This window comes from Ascaphus truei, chromosome 1, assembly GCF_040206685.1.
Source record: "Ascaphus truei isolate aAscTru1 chromosome 1, aAscTru1.hap1, whole genome shotgun sequence".
Taxonomy (NCBI): domain Eukaryota; kingdom Metazoa; phylum Chordata; class Amphibia; order Anura; family Ascaphidae; genus Ascaphus; species Ascaphus truei.
The window spans coordinates 152,889,525-152,914,998 of record NC_134483.1 but is presented as its reverse complement, the minus strand read 5'-3'; the positions used below and the strand labels follow the sequence as shown (position 1 = coordinate 152,914,998).

The window sequence follows — 25,474 nt, the reverse complement described above, 5'->3', positions numbered from 1 at the left end:
AAGGGCAGGAGAAAGCAGAGTAATCCAATTCAAAGCAGAGTTCAAGCCAGGGAGATCCAAAGGTAAACAGGGACAGGAAACAGCACTGAAAGAGACAAGAGAGACAAGCATAGAGACTGCACACACAGGGGTCACAAGAAGCTATGCAGAGCAATGAGCTAGAGGATAGACAGGATTATAAAGGAGGGAGCACCAATGGGAGAGAGAGGTGGAGCAGAGGGTAGAGAGAGAGGTTGCAGAGATAGGTCAGAAGGAGTGAGGGAGGAGACAGGTAAATCTGACAGGGAAATAGCTTGCACACTATGGGGAGCGGAACCAGGGCTCAGGGAAACCTTACAAGTGGAGTGTGTGCACGCGCCTTCTGTGAGGGCTGGATGCGCGCACACAGTGTGTGCCAGGGAGCGTGAGGAGTGGCGCGCCGCGGGGGCGCTCGCCACGGACGGCAAGGGGGCAGGAGGCGCAGCAGAAGGAGGTAACGTAACGGGAGAGGGAATAGAGAGGCGCCGCGAGCGCTGGGTGCCGCGGGCGGGATCGGGAGTTTGGGGATAAACGCGCAACTTGCGGGGAACGCGCGTGACAGCTGAACGTGCGTCCGGAGAGGGCGCAGAGGAACATGTATGGGAGGAGGAAGGGAGAGATGAACGAGGAGGCACAGGAAAAAGGTCAGAGGCAGGGAGAACAGGGGTGACGGGAACACATTGGGAAGCAGGAATCCCCTGAGCCGTCACAAATTTCCAGTTATTCTGGGTATAAACAGGCTGCTGGTCCATAATCCTCAAATAAATTGGAAAATCAGAACTGTCACTTTTCCCTCAGAGCATTGTAAACTCTGTTGTGAGTCCTTAAAAGGTTCACCTGGTAGAATGTAAATGTGTGGAATTTCCTTCACCCATTCTGGTATACTACTACACAATATCACAAATCCTAGATGCAGTCAGCTTCATTAAGCAGTTTTCCTCAAGGAAACTTCAAGTGAAATGCAGCCTGACCAGCCAGATTGTAGCTTCCCCACAGTCAGACTAATTGCCCATAAGAATTATCACAACAGGGGTCATGATTTTGAATGGGACTGCCACTGCATTAATCCTATTGGGCTGCCACCAGTCTGGAAGAGTTACACAGTGAGAGCAGAAGGAATCGGTCCCTGTCTCTTCACAGTTTTAACAGTCAACGCGCTGTTTTTATTTAATTGTAATTACATACAGTTGAATTGAATTATGGGGTCTCAGGAACTGAACCAGATTAATTTCAGGTCATGGGTCCACCTGTTTACTGAGTTACATGTCCTAGAATAGGGTGCCTGTATCTCCTGCAAGTTTAATCATTGCGTGTAACGGCCCACGACGGGGACATTTAAACTTGCAGGAGATTCTGGCACCCCGTACTGGGGCCTATAACTCAGGAAGCAGAGGGCCCCTGGACCTGAAATGAATGTGATTCAGATTGGTGAATAACATAATAATAATAATAATAGCATGTTCTTGTATAGCGCTGCTAATTGTACGCAACGCTTTACAGAGACATTTTGCAGGCACAGGTCCCTGCCCCGTAGAGCTTACAATCTATGTTTTTGGTGCCTGAGGCACAGGGAGATATAAAGTGACTTGCCCAAGGTCACAAGGAGCCGACACCGGGAATTGAACCAGGTTCCCCTGCAGCAATCTCAGTGCCAGTCAGTGTCTTTACTCACTGAGCCACTCCTTCTCTTCTCCACATCCCACAGAGACACTGTCTAACTGTGAAACAAAGGGCAAAAGATCTAAAAATATAATTTACACGGAGAGGATATGAAGAACAGTTGATTGAGAAAGCATTAGACAGAACACATCTAGTAGAAAGAGCAACACTGCTAAATGAGGATAAATAGAAATCTTTCAAAAAGAAAAGTACCTTCAATAATACTAATCCCCTTTTCATTACAAAATATCATCCAGTACATTATAAAATTCAGAAAGCCTATCAGAAGCATTGGAAAACTATAAAAAGAATATCCAATTTTATGTAGCATTTTGGATAATAGACTCAAAATTAGCTTTAGGAAAGCTACCTGCCATAAGAATATTCTAAGCCCCACCTTATCAAAATAAGTCCTAAAAAAGAAGATGGTAACATTTGGTTGCCTACTAAACCTACAGTATACAATAGGTAACTTCAGATGTAATAAATATGTAGTATGTAAAAATATGGATTAACAACAAGTTTCAAAACACCTACAGGCAGGGAAAATCTAGTTAATAACTTTATAAACTGTAAATCTAAATATATAGTGCACAGAATTAGTTGTGCGTGTGGGTTAGGGTATATATGGAGAACTACATGTAAACAGAATAAAAGAACATATAAATAATATTTAACATGCTAAAAAAAAATACTTACGGGTGAATAATAAATTACATAGTCTGCCTAGACAGATTATTTTGCACAATGATTGTGATTTGACAAATTTCAAATGTATGTGTTCAGAACAGGAAGAATTAAATATTAAAGAAGGAGATCACAATAGAATGTTATTGCAATGAGAACAACAATGGTTATATGGATTGTATACAAAAGTACAGCTTGGTTTAAATGAACATTAGATATTTTCCCTTTCCTATAATATACATATATTTATGTATATGAAAGAAAAGGAAACCTAGTTTACCAGCACTCTGTCAAACTGAATGTATAATGACATGATTAAAATACTTTATTAATATACAATGAATAAAAAAATGGGCTTTAAAATCAGAAAATGTATTGAACAGCACGTGACTGTGATCATTGGTAACTTAACCAAAGGTTTGTCCCCTACATCAACGCTGATCATAAGTATATCAGCGCTGATATGCTCGAGGACAAGCCTGACTATATAGTGGATAGAGAACGGTCCCTATAATGAACACGATCCCACTGTGTAGTTGGAACACATAGGAGCTGTAATATAAACCGCACACGGGACGCCAGAAGTAACGCAGCTAAGAACAGTGTCAATCAGTGCTGCTTTCAAATGAAAGGCTTCCCGCGTGTCAAGAATGGGTGAGTGGCCTATGTTTCCAACTACACAGTAGGATCGTGTTCATTATAGGAGAAGCAGCACATGTGCCATAGATTGCCAGAGGAAGCTTGCAACTGCATAGGTCTGCAAGGCTATAGTCAAAGCCAGTAGTGGATTCCTTACAGTACCCCCCCCCCTTCAGGTGAGACCTCCGGACGAACAGGAACCATCACAGATTTGGGGGACATGGAATTGTTCCTAAACCTCCTTAGGCGAGAGGTGGCGTTGAAAGCCCATAGTTTGTTGGGATTCCTTACACCCACCACTGGGTGAGAAGCCTGGGTGGACAGGACCATTCATAGGTCTTGGAGACATTGAGTTGTTCCTGAAGTGTCTCCGGCGAGAATTAGGTCCACAATCCAGGTGAACATTGGTGAGTGCCATAAAAGACAGCGGTGGCACTGCAGTTCTTGGTACATGGACAATGGGACCTGAGGGCTCCGGAATGGGAACATCAGAAGGGCAGTAGCCAGGTGTCCGGTGCATAGTAATAGTCCAAGAGTACGGGACACAGGACACAGATTGTCAGACAAAAATGGCAGAGGGACCTTCAGAGAAGGCAATGTCTTTGGTGAAATCAGCACAGAGGAAGTTGCGAGAGTCTTTAGCTTCCAAGGAATTCCGGGTGATGGTTAGCGAGGGAATGGGGCGGGAGGGTTCACTACACACTATTGCAGCGGTACTTTTGATACAACGCAGGGTTGCTATCCCAAGCAATTTGCGAGAGTCTGTAGCAGTGTGTATGCAACTCATGGTACTGGCAGTTGAAGGACCCGCTTCCTTTGGTTTGTGATCTTTAGAGACAATCAACTCCGAAATTGTGGCCTTGGCGAAGGACAAAATAAGCATGTCTATACCCATAGTGGAACCATAGAGAACAGGGACGGACGCTTCAGGTAAAGCGACGAGGTCCAGTAAGGGTGTCTTCATCTTAGAGAAAGGTCAAATGCCATCCAGAAAGGGCACTTTAGGCACCGCACAGAGACCTGCGAGTAAGAAGTCTGTTTTAAAGGTGAGAAAACAGATTTTATCCTAAAAAACAGGCATGCGGTTAAGCGGTGCATCAGCCTTAGGAATAATAGTCTTGAGGTTAACGCTGGGTACCTCCAACACAGAGAAAGAAAACTGAGAACTAGAGCTTGGCTTAGGAGTGGAGGTCCCAAGTACCCAGGTCTCGCATGATACTATGGGAGAAGCAATGCTAAATATTACTGTTTTAAACATAGGGTTCTTAACATTGGTAGCTCCAGGCACCTTCTTGAGAGGTAACCCTAGTTTTGGGACAAGACAGTCAATAGCAAGTACCCCAAGTATTGTGGAAGACACAGGGAGATATAAGTCCATCTTCAAGACGGGGTCTTTTGAAAAAAGGGACACAGCGGGTATTACTGAAAGTTCCAAATGCGATACCCCTGAGTTCGTGGTAGTAGACATAAAGCCAGTAGTGGATACCCTGAAAACTGTGGGTGAATCAGCGTGAAACAGTAATATTAAAGGAGTGGGCATCCCAGACTTAAAGTCATTTTTAATTATCCCGAAGGCTGTGGCATGATCCGTGAAAGAAACTGGGGTAGACTCTCCAATAGAAACAAGGGACATCTTGCTAGTCACTGAAGTGGGTGATTGAGAACCAGCAGGAACTGAACTAACTACTGTAATGAAATCAGATAGCATTGCGCTTGTTTCAGAATTGGATCCCTGAAAATCCCTAGTTAGGGCATCAGACTCCATGGGAAACTCAGTGACAGGGGTCTTGGAACCAATTAAAGGAATTGCAGGTATCACAGACTTAATAGGAGAAATACCTTGCAAAACAGAAATTTTAGTAAAGGTGATAGGCATAACAGATAGGAAAAACAGAAGTAAGCTAGAGAAGGTTGCTTCTACAACATAAGATTTTGCAGCGGCAGAGCTTAACTCAGCAGCTGCTGGAGAACTTTTAGCTACAATGAGAAGGGACTGTAGGTTTACAAAATCAGGGATAAGGGAAGTTTCAAACTTGAAAAGCTGATCCTCCAAATAGGAGGGCCCTGAGTGTAATTGTACTAGTGGAGCAACAGCAGATACGCTGATCTCAGAAGGGATCACTTGGAAAGGGACATAATATGTACTGTTTGCTTTAAACCCTAGGATTTGAGAAGAGGAGAACACAGACAGTGCAAATGGGGCAACCACGACTGTGCTGGTCTCTGAAGTAGGTATTTGGGAAAGAGTGTCTGGGACATCAGAAATGACAACAGATTCCACGAAAAGGGGTCTATGCTCAGAAGCAGGGGTCTCAGCTCTCTGAGTGACAGACGGGGTCAGCGAAATACCTAGGAGTAGGGATTCTGCGAACAGGTTTAGAGAAACAAACGGCTCCAGAATACTTTTAACTGGAGCCAGTATTATTGCCGAATGTTCAGGGGGCATAGCCCCGAGAATTTTAGCCGAGTCAGGGGACATAAGGGGTTCATCCTCTGAGGCTAAGGAGATGTCCTTGACTGACGGACTACAGGGATTTACCAAGGGAGGTTCATAGGGCTGACCTGTAGGGGTTAACATAGGAAAAACCTCAAGGGTTAAATTACTCTGTACCTGAGAATCAGAGAAATAGAAGCTAGTCTCCGAGAGTGGGGTCATAGGGGGTTCTGCCTCTTGCCCTAGGGACATAACATTAGACTGCGGAATACTAGGGTTAGCAGTAGGGACCTCACAGAGCAGACTAGCAGGGGTTAAAACAGAAAAAACCTCGGGAACAGAGCTTAAAATTTTTGAGTTAGAAAAAGAGGGCAAACAGGATTTATTCTCTGGTGCTAGGGAAAACACACTGACCTGGGGAATGCAGGGATTTACAGTGGGGGACACATAGGCCTGACTAGCAGGGGTTAAGACCGGAATAACCTCGGGGACAGAACTTAGGGAGGTTAACTCAGGATTAGGGAGCGTGGCAGCTTCTTCCTTAGTGGGCAGCCACAGAGAGATGGTTTGGCCATTCTTAGGAGAGGGAGGTACCCCCACAGGTTTAGCAACAGGGATCTGCCAAGCAGCAGCGTAGCTGGCAAGGAGGGGGTCCTGTTCTTTTATGCAAATGTCAAGTGTTAAGGAAAGTACATGGAGTGTATCTTGAGACTGAGCCAACATGAGGAGGGAGCCCTGTTGTACTAGATGAATGTCCAGTGATGAGGCCAGGGCATAGAGTGCCTTTTGGGCGTCGGCCAGTTCCATAGGGTACACGTTATCCAGGTTAAAGGGGAATCAGGGGAGCGAATACAATCGGCTAGAGACTGTTTTAAGTTCTGGATGCAGAAAGCCTTAATAAAGAGATCACAACGGCATTGTCTTTGCAAAGGGGTTAAACCTTCATACGTAAACAGGTCTTCAATCAGGGCTATTATTTCACACAGATACTGGCCTTCATAGTGGGACTGGTACGCAGGCCGGGACATAACTTCAGTTGGAAAATTGCCAACCCCCGCCACGGCGTGGTCCGGTTTTTGTTGGCCGAGCATACTGTTACGCCGATGCTCGCCACAAACCGGGATCGGACCGCGGGCTGAGGTGGGGTTATATAATCACCGACCTTTGTCCGCGCAGACTGATCCAGAGTGCGCAGTTCGTAGTCGTACATCGCAGGGTCAGGATTGGAGAAGGCAGCATCGTCGTTATTGAAGCCAAAGTCGGGGTAGGAGAAGACAGGACAATCGATGGCCGAAGCAGGGTCGGGATAGAAGACATCCGGGTGGTCGTAGTCGTAGCAAGGAATCGGCAACAGGCAGACAGGAGTTCCCAGCTTCAGCTTAGGAGCGTGAGCGCGGGAGTGGCCTCTGCGTGAGGAGCGGCCTCGGCCCATGACGCCGGTCTCAGCAGGGGGAGACAGCAGGCTGGCCGAAGTACACCGCAGGGCAGCATCGGGGAAACCAACGCTTCAGCGCAGAAGTCCAAGGCAGGCCACTGCATAGAGATAGCAGCAGGCCGCAGGAAACTAGGGGTAGCCACTGCTGGGAGTGAATGCAGCAGGTACCAGGAAATAGGGGTAACCACTGCTAGGAGTGAATGCAGCAGGTACCAGTGCTGGCAACAACGCTTCAGCACAGGAGACAGGATCAGGCCTCTGGATACTCAGTAACATGGAAGGTAAGAACGCTAGGAGAGAGGCCAGGGGCGGTTTGTGGCAGAGACAGTAACGTCCCAGGTAGGAGTTATGCTCGGCACTGGTTCAGTGCCAACGCCCAGGATATAAAGGGCGGAGATCCAATCACAGGAGGAGGGTGTTTGAGTATTCCTCCAATGCTGAAGCACAGGGCAGAAGCTGCAATGAGAAGCAGCACATGTGCCATAGATTGCCAGAGGAAGCTTGCAACTGCATAGGTCTGCAAGGCTATAGTCAAAGCCAGTAGTGGATTCCTTACAAACATAATACTTTACATAAAGAAATATATAAAAAAGTGCATAAATCAAATCCAAAAGAGAGCATGTGAATACCACAATACTTACTTCCTCGCCCCACACAGTGTTTAAGGTGTGCAAAGAGACATAAAGTGAATAAATGACCCCTTATCCTAAATAGCTTAATTGAATTGACTAGATCTCAAGAATTGAATCTATAGTTATGTGTGTGTATGTTCATATGTATAATAGTATTTTTTTGTATTTGGTTATATATATATAAATATATTTACATTTTCATACTGGTATTTAATTATTTAGTGTTGGGTGGTTCTTTACTTCACCTTATCTTATTTCTCTTTTTATTATTTTATTATTTCTTATTTTTAATATAAAAATGTTCTGTTTCTTTTGTGTTCTTTTAATGTCTTGTTTACTTCACCCTTCTCCTTACTCATACTATAGATTCAATTCTTGAGATCTAGTAAATTCAATTAAGCTATACCAAAGTAAAGATAATAATTTTTTACACTTCTCTATATGGTTTGAGAAGGAGAGGGATATGGTGTTGCTTAATCACCTTATTGAGCATAATGGTCACAATAATATTAAATGAAATTAAAATTTAGGATAAGGGGTAATTTATTCACTTTATGGGGGATATGCACTATGCTCAATGGGTGTGCGATCTGATGTTCGAAAAAAGCACATCCGTTAAAAAGCGAGGCCGGGGACGCGATTCACTACCTTGAGCCCATTTTTAACGTGTGTGCTCAAAACACCCACAGCGTACGTGTTGCTTTCCCCCCCCCCCTGCTAGCGTTCTTAAACTTCACGTACGCTAGCTGATAGAAAAAAAAGCTGCATGTAACATTTGCATGGAGATTTGCCATCTCCATGCAAGGCTGTTACAGGCGATTGTACACTAAATAAATACATTTGAATAATAGTATACATGAGCAGGGGGTCTCCGGAGCTGAACAGCATTGGTTTAAGGTCCGAGGACCCCCTACTTCAGGAGATACAGGCCCCGTTATGGGGTGCCGGTTTCCCCTGTAGAATTTCAATGTCCCGGTCACGTGACGCGGACGCTTGAAAGTGCAGGGGATACCGGCAGCCCATAATGGGGCCTGTGTCTCCTGAAGTAGGGGGTCCTCGGACCTGAAACCAATGCGGTTCAGCTCCGGAGACCCCCTGCACATCTACACTATGAAACACATGTATATTAAAAAAAGATTTAACAAACATCAATACACGACCCCCCCCTCTGCTCTAACACATACGGATATGGATAATAGATTATTTGCCCATTATTAAACACTGCATTAGCATACCTAAAGAAAGTAAATAAAAACAGTAGCCAGCTAATCCAATGAATACAAGCAGTAACAACATCAACAATGAATTAATTAAACCATTAACCAATGAAACCAATTAATTCGTAAACCAACTCAAAATGAATAGTAACACTAACCAAACAAACCAATGAATTACTACAAAATTAATGAATGTAAACATTAAAAGACAAAGAAATAAATTCAAACAATATCTGAAACAACCATGAAATGCATTAGCTAACATAATACAACATTAACTACAAACGAACACCAATCGCCAACATTTTATTACCATTAAGCAGGAAAAAAACAAACAATCACATCCACATAAGAAATTTAAATTAAAAAAAAACAACAGAAATACCAAGCCACAAATGCCCCCCAAATATTGTCATAATAATGTATTAATCTGTACCCTAAAGTGGTACAGATTAATATATTATCAGTCAATGTGCCTCCCCAAAAAATCAAAAAACACATCCAATGAAGAAAACTGTAAAAAGAGACATTTAAAAACATTCAATATATTACTTACCATTAGAAGCAGTGGCCCTCTGACTCCCGGGGTAAAAGGAAGCTCACATACCTTGAAAGGCCTCCGGATCAGGTACCCCAATCTTCTTTTTTCTTTTTCTTTAATCACCTTCTTCTATCTTCACCTGTCACCAATTCTTGATCTTCTTTATCTTCTATCTTCATCTGTCAATCCAAAAAACCCCATGGTAAATCCCAACCGATGTTGTCTCGTCGTCTTCTTGGACTCAAATGAGGCATCACGGCCTTAAATAGGGCTTGTGACGTCACATTTTGCCTCAAAATGGTTAGCAGCCACCTGATTGGCTGTTCAAACCATGTTCCGACTTTAATTTTTTTTTTTTTACATAACGTCACTTAAAGGGAATGATGCCAGCCAATCAGAATGGCTGTGCTTAATTTGCCTTTAAGATGACTTCACTAAATCCAAGATGGCCGGCGTCACATGGTATTTCAGCCAGAGTGTAGAATTGGTTCCCAAGATCTGATTGGCTGAAATACCATGTGACGCCGGCTTCGTTACGTCATCTTAAAGGCGAATGAAGCACAGCCATTCTGATTGGCTGGCATCATTCCCTTTAAGTGACGTCATGTAAAAAAAAAAAATTAAAGTCGGAACATGATTTGAACAGCCAATCAGGTGGCTGTTAACCATTTTGAGGCGAAATGTGACGTCACAAGCCCTATCTAAGGCCATGACGCCTCATTTGAGCGCAAGAAGACGACGAGACAACATCGGTTACGATTTAACATGGGGTTTTTTGGGATTGACAGATGAAGATATAGATAAAGAAGATCAAGAAATGGTGACAGATGAAGATAGAAGAAGGTGATTAAAGAAAGAAAAAAGAAGATTTGGGAGTCGGAGGGCCACCGCTTCTAATGGTATGTAATATATTGAATGTTTGTAAATGTCTCTTTTTACAGGTTTCTTTATTGGATGTGTTTTTTGATTTTTTTGGGGGAGGCACATTGACTGATAATATATTAATCTGTACCACTTTAGGGTACAGATGAATACATTATTATGACAATATTTGGGAGGCATTTGTGGCTTGGTATTGTTGTTGGTTTTTTAATTTAAATTTCTTATGTAGATGTGATTGTTTGTTTTTTTCCTGCTTAATGGTAATAAAATGTTTGCGATTGGTGTTCGTTTGTAGTTAATATTGTATTATGTTAGCTAATGTGTTTTATGGTTATTTCAGATATTGTTTGAATTTATTTCTTTGTCGTTTAATGTTTATATTCATTAATTTTGTAGTAATTCATTGGTTTGATTGGTTAGTGTTACTATTCATTTTGAGTTGGTTAAGGAATTAATTGGTTTAATTGGTTAATGGTTTAATTAATTAATTGTTGATGTTGTTACTGCTTGTATTCATTGGATTAGCTGGCTACTGTTTTTATTTACTTTATTTAAGTATGCTAATGCAGTGTTTAATAATGGGCAAATAATATATTATCCATATCTGGATAATAGTTATTTTGCACATTATTGTACTGTATGTGTTAGGGGGGTGTATTTAGTTACAAATAATGTTTAGTATTTTTGTAGGCACAACATTGGTACCGCAGGCCCGCGGGTACCCCGGGACTCCCGTGGGGACCCGGGACACCCACGGGCTCAGCCGGGGACACCCACGCGACCCCCGGCCTCCCTCGGGGACCCCCACGGGGTCAGCCAGGGACACCCGCCGGCCTGTTGTATGGGTATTGCGCATGCAAAAATGTAAAGCAAGAAATTTTTCACAGTCCAGCTTTTTTTGCATCTACCTTGAGCTGACGTGTTCTGTTGAACGCAACTTTTGCGTACGCTAAGGTTACGTAGCTTAGTGAATCCCGCTTAAGGGCAGAATTTAACGAAAACAGGGTAACGAACGAGCAAAGTTGGACTTAGAAAAATTTCCTGAAAAAATTCAGTTTTAGAGCGCAAAGTGCCTGTTTGCATGGCTTAGTGTATCGTGTTCAGCGCAACATCACGTTCTAAGAGCATTGAGCATTTGATTTATGCACTTTTTTTTATATATTTCTTTATGTAAAGTATATGTTTTAACATTCTGGGGGCTTGTGTAACTGATATGGTGACACCATTGCTCTTGATTTGCATATTGTTATTGTTTTTGTCTTTGCGAAAGAACAAGAGACCACGAGTCTGCGCCCTTGAATGGTGTAAACATGTCTTGTCTACATTTTCAGTACAGTATGTCTCATCTGCAAGAATCTATGCCAATAAGTGTAGCACAATCTTTTTAGGTGCCGGAATAGCAAAGTAACGCCCAGCTATGTTAGACACTGAGAATTTATGCATGCACACCTCCTTCCGTTTTGTATAAGATAGACTAAAGATCAAGTGCTTATGTTATTCAGACTAAGGTCTGTTTATTATATGTACTCTTGTGATAGCTACACAATAAACATCAGTCTCTGACAAACTGCTACCCTAAAGTATAAGTGGGGTTTTATTTCTTACACACACACATTTTTACTAATGTAAGAAGCCTGACATAAAATGGGGGGAGCGGGGGCTAGAATTAATTTTTAATTAATTAAAAGGGATCAGTATGATATAATAGGCATTACAGAAAGATAGTGCAATGAAACTCATGACTGGGCAGTTAATTTAGATGGTTATTCTATCTTTCAAAGGGATCAAGGAAATAGAAGAGGTGGTGGAGTATGTTTATATGTTAAACTGGATTTAAATCCTATTATAAGGGAGAGTGTATATGAGGGGAATGATGAAATTGTAGAGATTTTGTGGATAGAAATTAGCTCAGGTGCAAACAAATTATTTAAAAGATCACAAAATTATTTAAATGGTGGCAGCCTGTGTGTAATAAAAGTGGTTTAAATTGTAGATCATTTCCGTTATGTATATAAAGACTTTCAAGTTGTAACTTACACTCCGATGGAGCAAGATTTATGATTTCCTTGGCTGCAAGGAATCTGCAGCTCAATTGACCGAGGCCTGACTACAGTTTTCCCATGCACAAAAGCCAGTACACTAATTTCCCATCAAGATAAACACAGTGGGGGTTCCTGTTTCTGAATGCTTTTTTGATCAGAGGATAGCAGGGCCCCCCGCTGTGTTAATCCTAATGGGAAATTCTTCCCTGCACTACACTTGGCTGGGATCAGACCACACTTGGGCTACTTTTCACTTGCAAAATGCAGGCAGGGTGGAGATAAATCATGTTCCATCAGTAGTTATTTTACAAAGCAACCATGAAAACCCAGGAGCTTTCAAAATAAGTCAGGGATAAAGTGGTAGAGGGGGACAGAATAGGAGGAGGTTACAAGAAAAATGTGAAGGTTCTGATTATCCCTCTCAGCACAGTGAACTTATCATTAAAAGTGGAAGGGGCATCATAGCATCAGACACTACCCAGATCAGATCGCTCTCCCAAACTGAGCAGCCAGGCAAGCAAAAAACTGGTTAAGGATGTCACTCAGAAGCTAACAATGACCTTGAGAGATCTGCAAAATTCTGTGTCCAAAATGGGAGTCAGTCTTCACACATCAACAATAAGCCGGTTCCTACATAAAGGTGGTCTGAATGGACGGGTGTCAAGAAAAAAGACATTACTCAAAAAGCATATAGATGATACTGCAGAGATGTGAAAACAGTTTTTGTGGTCAGATGAGACAAGAATTGAACTTTTGATCTAAATTCCAAGCGTTTCTTCTGGTGCAAGCCCAACACTGCATGTCACCATCCCAATTGTCAAGCATGGTGATGGCAACACAATATTATAGAGATGCTTCTCTTCCACAGGGACTGAGAACCTTGTCAGGATAGAAGGGAGAATGGATGGTGTAAAGTACAGGTGAATCCTTGAGGAAAACCTGTTTGAGTCAGCCATGACTCTGAAACTGGGGAGGAAATTCACATTTTTGCAGGATAGTGAGCCGAAACACAAAGCCAATGCCACACTGGAGTGGTTGAACAAGAATGGAATTAATGTTTTTGAGTGGCTCAAAGTTCTAACTTGAATCCAATCGAACATTTATGGCTAGACTTAAAGATTGTAGTCCATCGACGATCCTCAACAAACTTATCAGAACTGGATCAATGTCCCCAAATGTGTGACCATCCTACTGTTCAAAGCTAGTAAAGACCTACAGTACATACTGTATATCCAAAAGACTCATAGCAGTAATTGGTTCTTTAGGTACTTCTATCAAGTACTGACTTGACTTTAGGAGTTGAATACTTATGCAAACAAATACATTTCATTTTGTACATTTCCTTTGCTAACATTTAACCCCCTCCTCAAATAACAGGGTTACATTTAACCACTAGAGCTTTGTAGCTTTGACTAAAAATAAATTGTTTGAAAAACTGTGCATAAATTATTGTACTTCAGCAACATGTGACAGTATTTTTAGAGGGTGGATACCTCTGCAAACTACTGTAAATGGTGATGACATTTTTGTAGGAAAAAAAAGGTGGAAGATAAATGTGCAGTATTTAAAACATTGTTAGATAAGTACACTTATTAGTGTTTACCCTTGGGTAATAAATATAAAAGAAACAAGTCTAAACCAATGTGGCTAAATACAAAGTTAGGGGAGGAAATGGAAAGGAAGAGGCAGGCATTTAGATTCTTAAAGTCAGAAGGGACAGAAGGATCATATTAGAATTATAAGGAATGTAACAAAAATTGCAAAAAGGCAATGAGATTAGCAAAAATTGAAAATGAAAAAAAGATTGTAATAGAAAAAAAGTTCAACCCTAAAATGTTTCTTTAAGTACCTTAACAAAAATATTAGAAAAGAGAATATAGGACCCTTTCAATGTGAGATGGACAGGCATATAATTGTAGTTTAGGAAAAAGAAGAGGTATATATTATTTGCCTCTGAGTTTACAAGGGAGGAATCAATTGCAAATACAGTGCAACAGGAGGAAGCCACAACCTCTATATTAATAAACAATTGGTTAACCGAGGAATAGCTTGATAAAATTAAAGTAAATAAAGCACCTGGACCCGATGGCCATTTCCACAGGCTCAGTTCCACAATATTGGAGTAGAGCAGATGTGGTGCCTATATTTAAAAAGGGAGCTAGATCACAACTGGGGAATTACAGTAAAGACCTGTAAGGCTTACTTTAATAGTGGAGAAGCTACTTGAGGGTTTAGTACAGGATTATATTCAGGAAAACCTAATGGATAACAACATTAGTAATAGTCAGCATGGATTTATAAAAGATACAGTAGGTCGTTCCAAACTAATCTTATTAGTTGCTTTGAGGAGGATATTGGAATTTAGACCAGTTTAATGCAGTTGATACAGTATGGTCTACTTAGATTTTGCAAAGGTCTAGTAGTAAGTGAAGTACCTCAAGGATCGGTACTGGAACATCTGCTTTTTAACTTGTTTATTAATGACTTTGAGGTTTGTATAAAGAGAAAAGTCTCAATCTTTGTTGATGACACTAAATTATATAAGGTAGTAAAGCAGGATTTTAGTTCTCTCCCGAAGGATTTGGAAAGACTGTAAACTTTGGCAGGAAAATGGCAGGTGAGGTTTAATTCAGATACTGTAAATGTAAGTGTCATGGGAGACCAGCACTTTAACACCAAATCCACCGGGATCATTAGCACCAGACAGGACAAAGTTGTAGAATAAAATGGGGTTTATTCTGGCACAATCAATAAAGAGTTATAACAAGATAAAACAAAAAAGTGTAAAAGCGCCGAATGGGTTGTGGGTTTGAATATGGGCACTGGAGCAAAAATAAATAAAAAGCAAAAAACAAAAAACAAAAAAGGTCATGTGACATGAACCAGTCCGGTGCAAGTGAGTGTTTGCTAATAATGAAAGTAAATGCAGATGAAAGTAAAATAATCACAACCCGGTGGTTGTCAGGTGACGAAGCCTTTTGGTGAAACGCGTAGGAGGAGGAGCAAATAGAGTGTTTGCTTGCTATCAGTGCGTTTGAGAGGAGCGGTCAATACCACTCGCTGCGCTGTCTGTATGGTCATTCTCAACCATCAGGAGAAGGAGCGCTGAGAGACGGAGCCCAGAGACTACCGGGAAGGGTCTGTGCGTCACAGCCGGAAGTGACATCAGACCTGGACACCCGGAGGGCTGCGTGGTATCGCGAGGTGCAGCACATTCAAGCTGTGTGCACCGGAGCAGTTTTTTCGTGATCAGAGGGAAAACAGGACCGTCAAGGATCTGCAGTATTCGAAGGGTGAGCTTTTCCAATATTGTCTCAACCCTGGGGTACCCCTCTTCACCAATACCTGCCCGGGCAGTGCACTACCTACAGGACTAAGGGCCTCATGCAGTAAGCGTTGATAAGGGAAATATGGCCATGTTATAGCCAAAATTGGGTTTGAGATTCAGTAAGCGCCGATAAGTGCTTCATATCGCCAGGTTTCGGAGCCGATTATTTGGTTATGGCCAGTCGCCTGCCGATAAGCCTGTTTTCGACACTGATCGCCACTTTTTTAAATCGGCTGGATTCAACAAAAAAAAACAGCTTATCGGGGCTGATCGGCACTACGAAATTGAGATGTTATGGCCGATTTCTCCCGCCAACTAAAGTTGGCATTTTGGACGGGAGAACGATCGCTAAGGCTGCCGGAACGGCACTTAGAAAAAAAAAATCTTCTGTACATCAATGGAGTCAATGGAGCGGGGACGTATAACAGTATAGTACTGTTTACGTTTCATTGCTCACAATACAAGGGGGATTTGCATTACAGTGTGGGGGCATTCCCTGCATTGTGTCACAGCTGATGTGTCTTATTTGCATAACATTCGACTTTTACATGTTTGCAGCATTTGCGGGTCACATTACTCATCATGTGATGATGTGGCAAGGGAAAATACTATACTACACTCTTAAAGGAGAACCTCACATCATATCACACATTTTACTCAACTCAGCGACAATTATTTACATGATGTCACACATGTCACACATGTCACTCATACACAGTATATTCATCTTCCTTTACATTACACAATGCTTGTAATGTGACACGCATCTTTAAACGTTCATGTACATCTGTCTTCTCATGTTTACATATACTTTTGGGTCCTCCCTGTTTTCATGACGTCACTTATTGGACGCTCAATCACATTGCATGTTTACATTGTAACCGTTGCATTACAAGCACTTCAACCTAACTTATACACACATGTACAGTAATTCAGCATTGGGACACCTTGTAAACTCATTCTATACCAACTATCCTCCTTACACAAATGCATGCATATGCACACGACTATTCATTGTTGCCAACATGTCACAATAACATGGATAATTACACATGTTACACAAAACTTTTCCCACGTCAATCTCAGCCTTTTTGTCTCATTACATGACTGACTCTTGCGTTCACAAGTGTTACATGCATTGCACATGCAACTATTTATTTGCAAGCAATCTTTGTACAAAGCTTCACGTCACATCATTGCCAAATATCATCATTCCCTGCAGAATACACACAACAAATACTTAGAACAACAAGTGCACACAGCTTGCCACAGAAGTACTTTATTATGTTAATGTAACACCTTGCATTTTACTATGTCACCTGACATCATCACATACCTATTTAAAGGACGCACATTACCTGCTCATTCACAGCTACTCATTTCAAAATGTTGCGAATGTTTAGGAGACGGAGGAACATTCTTTTCTATGACATGCTTGATGATGAAGACAATCATATAGGGCAAGGGAGGGACACACCGAGGGACAGTGACAGTGACGCGGATACGACAGGGACAGGGAGAGGGACAGGCCGAGGGACAGGTAGAGGGACAGGAGATCAGAGGAGAAGACAGAGGAGACAACTTGTGCCTCGTCCGCGTCTGTACAGGGAGAGAACCCTGTTAGATGGGATGAGTGAGGAGGAGATTGTAAGTCGCTATCGTTTGAGTTCAGCAGCAATCTTAGCTCTTTATGAGGAGATAAGGGGGGATTTAGATTTTTTCACAGCCAGAGGTCGTGCAGTCCCTGGGCTTGTTAAAATGCTGTGCTCATTACATTATCTTGCTTCCGCGTCATACCAGACAACTGTGGGCATAGTGGGCGGGGTCTCGCAATCTACATTCTCGCGGGCCTTGACCCAGTTTCTCTATGCACTCAATAGACGCGCTAGGAATTATATTCATTTTCCTACAGAGGCGACAGAGTGGCTGGAAGTCAGGACTGGCTTTTATAATATAGCAGGGATACCATGTGTGCTGGGTGCAATCGATTGCACACATGTTGCTTTGATTGCACCTAGTCAGAGTGAGCATGTGTACCGCAATCGGAAGCACTACCATTCACTCAATGTATAGGTGGTATGTGATGCCACGATGAGGATAATGCATGTGGTACCCAAGTTCCCTGGTTCCAGTCACGATTCCTCTATCCTGAGGAACTCTTCAGTCTTCCATGCGTTCGAAGAGGGACATTTTGAACATGGTTGGCTGCTGGGTGAGTACATATTTACATGTTCTAACACAAAACACATGTTGATTTAGGAATGTTGGCATTGTACAATTTGATCACTAATGTCAGCTTATGTGTGCTCCATTCATTATAGGTGACTCAGGATACGGAATTAGGCCGTGGCTCTTGACTCCGGTGCTAAACCCTCAAACTGAAGCAGAGGACAGGTACAATGCAGCCCATATATCTACAAGATCTGTTATAGAGAGGACATTTGGCCTACTCAAGACCAGGTTTAGGTGTCTGGACAGAACTGGTGGGGCTCTTCTATACAAGCCTCAAAAAGTGTCTGATATTATCCTTGCCTGTTGCATTTTGCACAATGTTGCACTCAGGCACAATGTACAGTCAGACCTAGCTGAGGCTTTGGTAGACGAGCATCCCACCCATGTAGCTGCTGAAAATGAACAAACAGCCAGTGGTGGCCAGACACGACAGAATCTCATCAATTCATTTTTTTCTTGTAAGTACAAACTCATATGTTCCTAGTACTACTTTTATAGTTTAATTATGTTATATTAACAATAATGTTTCTTTATATAACCTTCTGTTAGGACACAGATGAATATGGGTTGCACACCTTTCTTTTCTCTGCTGTGTGCACAAAGGGATGTGGCACCGGTATGTTATTGTTGCACAGGTTATATAATCCCTCTTCAATTGTACTTTAGTTGTGTGTATGTGAATACAACTTGGGTAACAAAGCAATAATATTTTAGCATTGTGTTATTCCTTATGCTAAGACAAAACACATTATGCCCATAATCATTCATGCTTCTAGTATGCTTACATACAATGTTATTGGTGCAGTGTAACATGTACATCCAGATGATGTGTACACCAGGCTGATTTACATTTTGAATGTCATGAAATATACATGGTGTTGTACATTTAACACCAAATACACACTTTGCTGTGTTGTTTACGGTACTGAAGATGGCATGTCAATGTTTGCAATTTATATATTGTTCCTTTGCATTATAGGTATATCTCCAGTATGACTGATCATGGTATGTATATTTGCTGACATCTCTCATAAGATGTGGCTACCTCAATCTTCCTATAATTATTGGAACTAAAAACCCAACATATTGGTTTAAACACAAATGTTACATATATGTACTTTCTGTATCATGTATATGCATTTAGCTACTCTTGAGCTTTCATGTGCATTGTATTACAAAATGATTACTCACATTTCATCACATTTTATGTATGTTTCCTTATAATTTCCATTAATGTAATATAGAGGTGGTTGGAGAAAAGGGGATAACTGTACTTATTTGTTTACTTACGGGAGCACATTCATCACTAGCATAGACACACTTTTTAAGACAACTGTTTGTGTCTCTATCAATTGGTGTAGGATCCATGTATAACACCGACAAATGATAACACCAGCTTTATTATGGTAGCTTATATCATCATATTGACTATACTATGTATTTCTAAACGATTAATAAACACAGTAAACTATAGTTAGTTAGGTTAATGAAATATACACAGAAACGTACTTCATAACATGATGGTGATGTCATATTCAGAACATCATGCATTGGAGGGGACCATAACATCTGGCCACTAACATTATTTGCTACAGTCCCAAACCATTTTATCTACATACCCATGTAACAAGAGATTTTAAAAATAAATGGCTACTTGGTTGTAAGTGTCCTTTACATTGGGAGAAGGAGTGGCTCACTGAGTAAAGACACACACTGGCACTGATAGTTTGAAGCAGGGGAGTCTGGTTCAATTCCCGGTGTGGGCTCCTTGTGACCTTGGCCAAGTCACTTTATCTCCCTGTGCCTCATGCGGCAAAAAAACATTTGTACGTTCCACGGGCCAGGGACCTCAGGCTGAAACATGTGTCTGTAAATCGCTGCGTACAACTAGCAGCCCTATACATGAACATGCTCATATTATTATTATTATTGTTACATAGTTTCGACAGTCATACGTTCCATTACATATTAGAATACACAAATGTGTTAGCAGAGTGGGAATGGTTGTTATATATAAAACACACCATGTCATAAAATGTTAGTAGTCATTAAAGAACACTCAAGAAAAATTCATGAGGCACTCTTTTGCAACATCATTATGTTAATTAAGTGCTTATGCAATATAGGCATAAGGGTATCACATTTTTAATTGTTTGTTAATAAGCGCTGCAAGCAATATAAAATTAGTTCCATATGTAGTATAGTAGTCGGTGGCTCCTCCTCACAATCATCTCATATAAAGGTAGACTCTTCTGAAATCATACATTGATCCGATTGTATCTTCCCCGACATCTCTGAAATACAGCAAACACATGATGGTCAAAGATGGCACCTTACTAGATATGCATCCGTGACAACGCGTTACGCAGCTCTATATGATTGTGTAGATACACACGTCACTCACTTATATGTTAGAAGTAAAACTGTTCATCAGTATGTAATATTTCTTTAAATTTGTAGCAGGCATAACTATGTATAAGAAGTGAACGTTGCCTGTATACTGAAAGATGTGCGCGCACATCTTTGTGTGCGCACGCACTTCACGCTTGGCTCCACTAACTGTTAGCGCATGCGCAAAACAAAGCGTACGTTGTGCGTTCAATACATGTTGAAAATACCAGTAAACATAACATCTTTATTTCAAATACAATGAAGACGAAACTACATTCGTTCTAAACGAGTACATCTGTATTCTTTTTAAACAGACGTGTTTGAACAGAAAGCACGGCCGATAACACAATGCGCAAATGCAATACGTGTGACGTCATGTTAAGCCAGCGTGAAACGCACGCTAACACTCCTCCCACTCAATTAACATTCGGCTAACGCCCAGGATACGCCTACAAACACTGAGCCGCACGCATCACACACTGCAGTTACCGTTACTATAACAAAACATGACAGCCAATAGGCTTTGAGGCGCGCACGTCGCTTGGGGGCGGGACTTACATCACTAATCCTTTTTAAGGACGCCTTGGCCCATGACAAGGGTCCCACGTCATACGTGGTGGACCCGGTTTTCAATGTTGTAGATGTTGCATGATAACAAAACAGGTATGTGTTAGAGTAATGGTAAAATGTTGCTAATATGTTTAAAGGGATAGGAAAGTACGTATATTTATTCCGTCAGCAATGTGTACTACTCTTTCAGGTCCTACTATATTGTATTAGGAAACAATTTGTTTGTGATCGCTACATGTTATGCAGTCTGCAATGTTACGCTGTATCCACGCATTGAAAGTGAAAATGGTGGTTACAAAAAAAAAAAAATTTTAAACGCAGAGTCAACGCATAACGATTGTTATATTTACCATTCTTCTAGAATTAACTCTTCGCCTGGCTGCAACTGGTCGCTCCAGAAATGCAAGCCATTTTCATCCACGCTTAACCCAACCGCTGAATCCAGTATGGCACATATCTCCTCCAGGATGCGCTCATAGGAATCGCCACTGCTTTCTTCAAATAATTGGTCGGGAGGTAGGTTCATTTCTTCCGGTTCCCATTCCAATGCAATTTCAGCTGAAAGGCTTGGTACATAATCATAGTACTTTTGTTCTTGTACAATGTGGGTTTCAGGAATGGAGGCTGCAGATATTGCAGCACGTATCGATTCAAACGGATCAGTAGTAGCGGATACATTGCTATTGCCATTAGGAATAAATATGCCTTTCACGACAATATAAGTGCCGTCTTTCAGGATAAATTGTTTTTCCGGGGCAATCTTCCAGAAACCATAGGTGTGTTGTAGCTTATCCTGGTCACGTTCAAAAAAGTCATTACTTGATAAAGTGAATCTTATTGAGGAATTAAAATTCCGTGCATGCTTACGGTCTTGGTAATAAGGATATTTTGCTCGAATGAAATCATCGATTTGGCGTGTGCTTGCTTTCTGTCCGCGACTGTTCAAGATGGCTTCACAGATCATGTACTTATACCCTAAAAGGGGATTAATATTGTTAACGAATTCATCAGCCATGTCTGAGTAGCACAAAAGCTGTGTGCAGGTCTGTGTTATTTGCTCATCAAAATGAATGTGCTGAATGGCTAACAAACTCCTGTTTTTCCTTGTCAAGGTCAACAAAAGTAACTACTTTGACTCCTTATTTCAAACGCCAATTGGATTTGTTTGTCTAATTGGGTTAACAGTTGTGGTTCGTGATATGGGACTGTGGGAGAAACATTTCTCCTTCTTTTATCTCGTTTGTGAAAAACATCCCTAGACTGTGAATGCGTTCACATAGTGTTTTTTTGAAAACTAACAAAGAACAGTGTGTGAAAATATTTCTTAGCCAGGCATATCAGTAAAAACACACCTGCAAAAAGAAATGTTTTTTCCCCGCTTACATTTCTGTGTGTATGTGAAAGTCTGGTTAACTCCCTGTCTGCATGAGTTTAAATACGTGTGTATATATATATATATATATATATATATATATATATATAAATATATCTCTTATAAAAATATATATATATTTATATATAATATTTTTTTTTTTTTTATATTGCAGGAGTACACACAACATTGATGGCATTAAGTATACCTTGTATGAAACCTATTTAAATGGTGAGAAACATGATTGAATTAAGTAATAAACATTTGTTTAAGCACAATACTGTTAGAGTCTCATACTTAGGATATTTCTCAAACATTAGGCCTGTATTATTAAAATAGTGTGCTTTCACAAGGAACCATGAAGTGTATTACTTTGTGTATACCAGTTTATATAGTACTATATATATATATATATATATATATATATATATATATATATATATATATACACACATATACATATATATATACACACATATACATATATATATACACACATATACATATATATATACACATATATACATATATATATACACATATATACATATATATATACACATATATACATATATATATACACTGGCGACACACTTTATTCGAGCTCGGCTAGTCCCACGAATTCGGGTATACCCGGGTGTATTGAGGTTTGTGACTGTTTTCTGCCCGAGTATATTGGGTTATTTTCTAGGCAGGGATTGAAGCATTTTATTCCCCCTGGCTGCAATACTGCACAGTATATATATATATACTGCATTACAATTCATGAATTTATGCCATCTGGTAGACACGCGAAGCATTGCAGCCTATTAAATCCTAATCATTATCATTTAACAAATCAGCCGCCCATCAGCCAGGCATGAACCCAGGCTGGGAAGGCAAATGCAACGGGGCTTGTCAGAGGTGAGGAGCGGCGCATTCCAGGTATCTGCCAGGTACATACCAGGTATTTGCTCGAATAAAGTGTGTCGGTGCAGTACACATATATACATATATATATACACATATATATATATATATATATATATATATATATATATATATATATATATACACACACTCACACTCACTCAGTGTGTGTGTGTGTGTGTGTGTATATATATTATTATACATTCTGAGATGTTATAGAAACGAACACACAACTGATTAAAGGACAAAATTACAATGGCCAAGCAAGGCAAAGGTAAGTAATAATTTACACATAATCCTGCTGTACACGTACAAGAAAGATGTTTGCACTTACTTAGGTGTTTTAATAATTGCATGTGACTAATATGCATATGCAATTCTTACATCAATTAACACACCCAAATGCAATGTTTTGCTGCAAAGTCAATGGCAGCTTCTCTAAACTTAGCAACTGGCTCCTGGTGGACCATTACTGAACAGACGATTACAACATAAATATTTATAACACAATTAATTATGAGTGTTAACATTTCCAAAACTTCACGTGTACAAGAACATAGTTGAAAGTTTGGAAACAACACAGTCTTCAGCATACATACAATAGTAATTAGATAATCTGAAGTCAACAAAACAAGGCCAAAGACATATTTTCTGAATTATAACATTTATTTTTTTTGTTCCTTTTGCGAGCGAGTAACAGGCCTGCTTGTTGTCTCTTGAATTTTCCTTTTTCTTTTGCCACCAACTTTAGGCACAACAGAGCCACTTTGAGTGGCCTCTGGCACTTCACGGGCAGGGCTTGTGGCCAGTGACTGTTCACCTACGGGGCTTGTGGCCAGTGACTCACCTACAGGGCTTGTGGCCAGTGACTCACCTACAGGGCTTTTGGGCAGTGATTCACCTACAGGGCTTTTGGGCAGCGACTCACCTACAGGGCTTTTGGGCAGCGACTCACCTACAGGGCTTTTGGGCAGCAACTCACCTACAGGGCTTTTGGGCAGCGACTCACCTACAGGGCTTTTGGGCAGCGATTCACCTACAGGGCTTTTGGGTAGTGACTGTTCACGGACAGGGCTTGTGCCCAGTGACACATGTGAGCAAGTTGGTAGACACTGCACAAGTGATGGTTGGTCTGTTTCATGTGTGTCTTGTTTTGTTTTTGTCGCCTCCTTTGTAGGTGTCTGCTGCTGAATTTGTACAGATGGCAGCGGTAGGATGTCATCAGGAACCTGCACAGCAATGTCTGCTACTTGACCGGTAACATTTGGGCCTGGTGAATGAATATCAGATGAATGTGGTGAAAACTGACCTGCATGAACAGATCCTGGCTGGGAGGTGTTGAATTGTGGTACATTAGTCATTCTCCAGTAATTAGCTTGTGTTTGCTGAACAACTAATGCTTCGAATGAGGTGTTGATTTTTTGCAACTGTTTAGGCACTTCAATGAAGACTCTGTGGAGATGTGCCAATTGTGATACTGTTTCTTCCTGCAGTCCAATCATCCTTTCCAGCACTGTCATCATGTCTGAATGGCGACGATTTTCTGCGTCCACTATTTTTCCCTCTGAAGCTACAATTGCATCGTATGTGGAAGTTGATGGACGATTTGGCGGTACAACAGTTTCTATTGGCACCTCTTCATGGTCACATGATTGTATTTCAGTCTCTTCTGTGGCGTCATCCTCATCATACTCATCATCCTCATCACCATGATGTTCTAAAAAGAAATGTACACATTATTAAATGGCATGTTAATGTATGCTGTGTTACTATGTAATTGTACTGTGTCCTAAGTAACACCTAACATGTTAGCATACGTTTTATAACCTCATTAAAAACTACCTTGACTTACGAATAATGTTTGGACTCAGTATGAAATATGAATGAATGAAAAGTTGCTCTAAACTCAGAAGTCCTACATGATAATTAACATCACTAACACAATACATGTTGCCTTACACTTAATTTTCACTGACACTAAGTAATCCTATTTAAAGAAGATGTGCAAAACAAATAATGCACATGACAACATAACATATAGAAGAGCACATATTATATGGCCAGCAAATGATACACTCACCTTCTAGTAGTGTTGAGCTGGCTGACCCAGGTGAAGACACTTGTTCCATCTCAGGTGACACATGTCCTCCAGGGGCAACTATATATAACAATAACATAAGTTTTACATTTACATGTGTAAATATTGAACAAACACTTATTGTATGTTCTGTATTTATGATTAACTAACAACATCAGTTCCTTAACCGAAAATGTGTGTGAAAGTGAACATAAATAGTTGTAATAACACTGTACATGCCTGTGTACTTAGAATTTTTGAGTTCCCTAACATACAACATACTATGTTTCTGCAGTAATGCGTGAGGATAAATAGATTAAATGAGTACATAAAAATCATATGTTGTGTAGTGATATCAGTATCATAATGTACATAACTATCATGAGATGACCATTCACAATGGTTATCA

General features: G+C 40.8%; 1 protein-coding gene across 1 annotated transcript; it reads right to left on the bottom strand.

The window, feature by feature from the left end:
* Positions 1-1,682: 1,682 nt before the first annotated feature.
* Positions 1,683-25,213, bottom strand: LOC142489161 (uncharacterized). The gene is made up of 3 exons (XM_075589496.1): positions 25,069-25,213; positions 23,998-24,705; positions 1,683-1,759 (listed from the first exon to the last, which is right to left on the bottom strand). The coding sequence occupies exons 1-3, from the start codon at positions 25,163-25,165 to the stop codon at positions 1,683-1,685; spliced, it is 882 nt and encodes a 293-aa protein (XP_075445611.1). The 5' UTR covers positions 25,166-25,213.
* Positions 25,214-25,474: the final 261 nt, after the last annotated feature.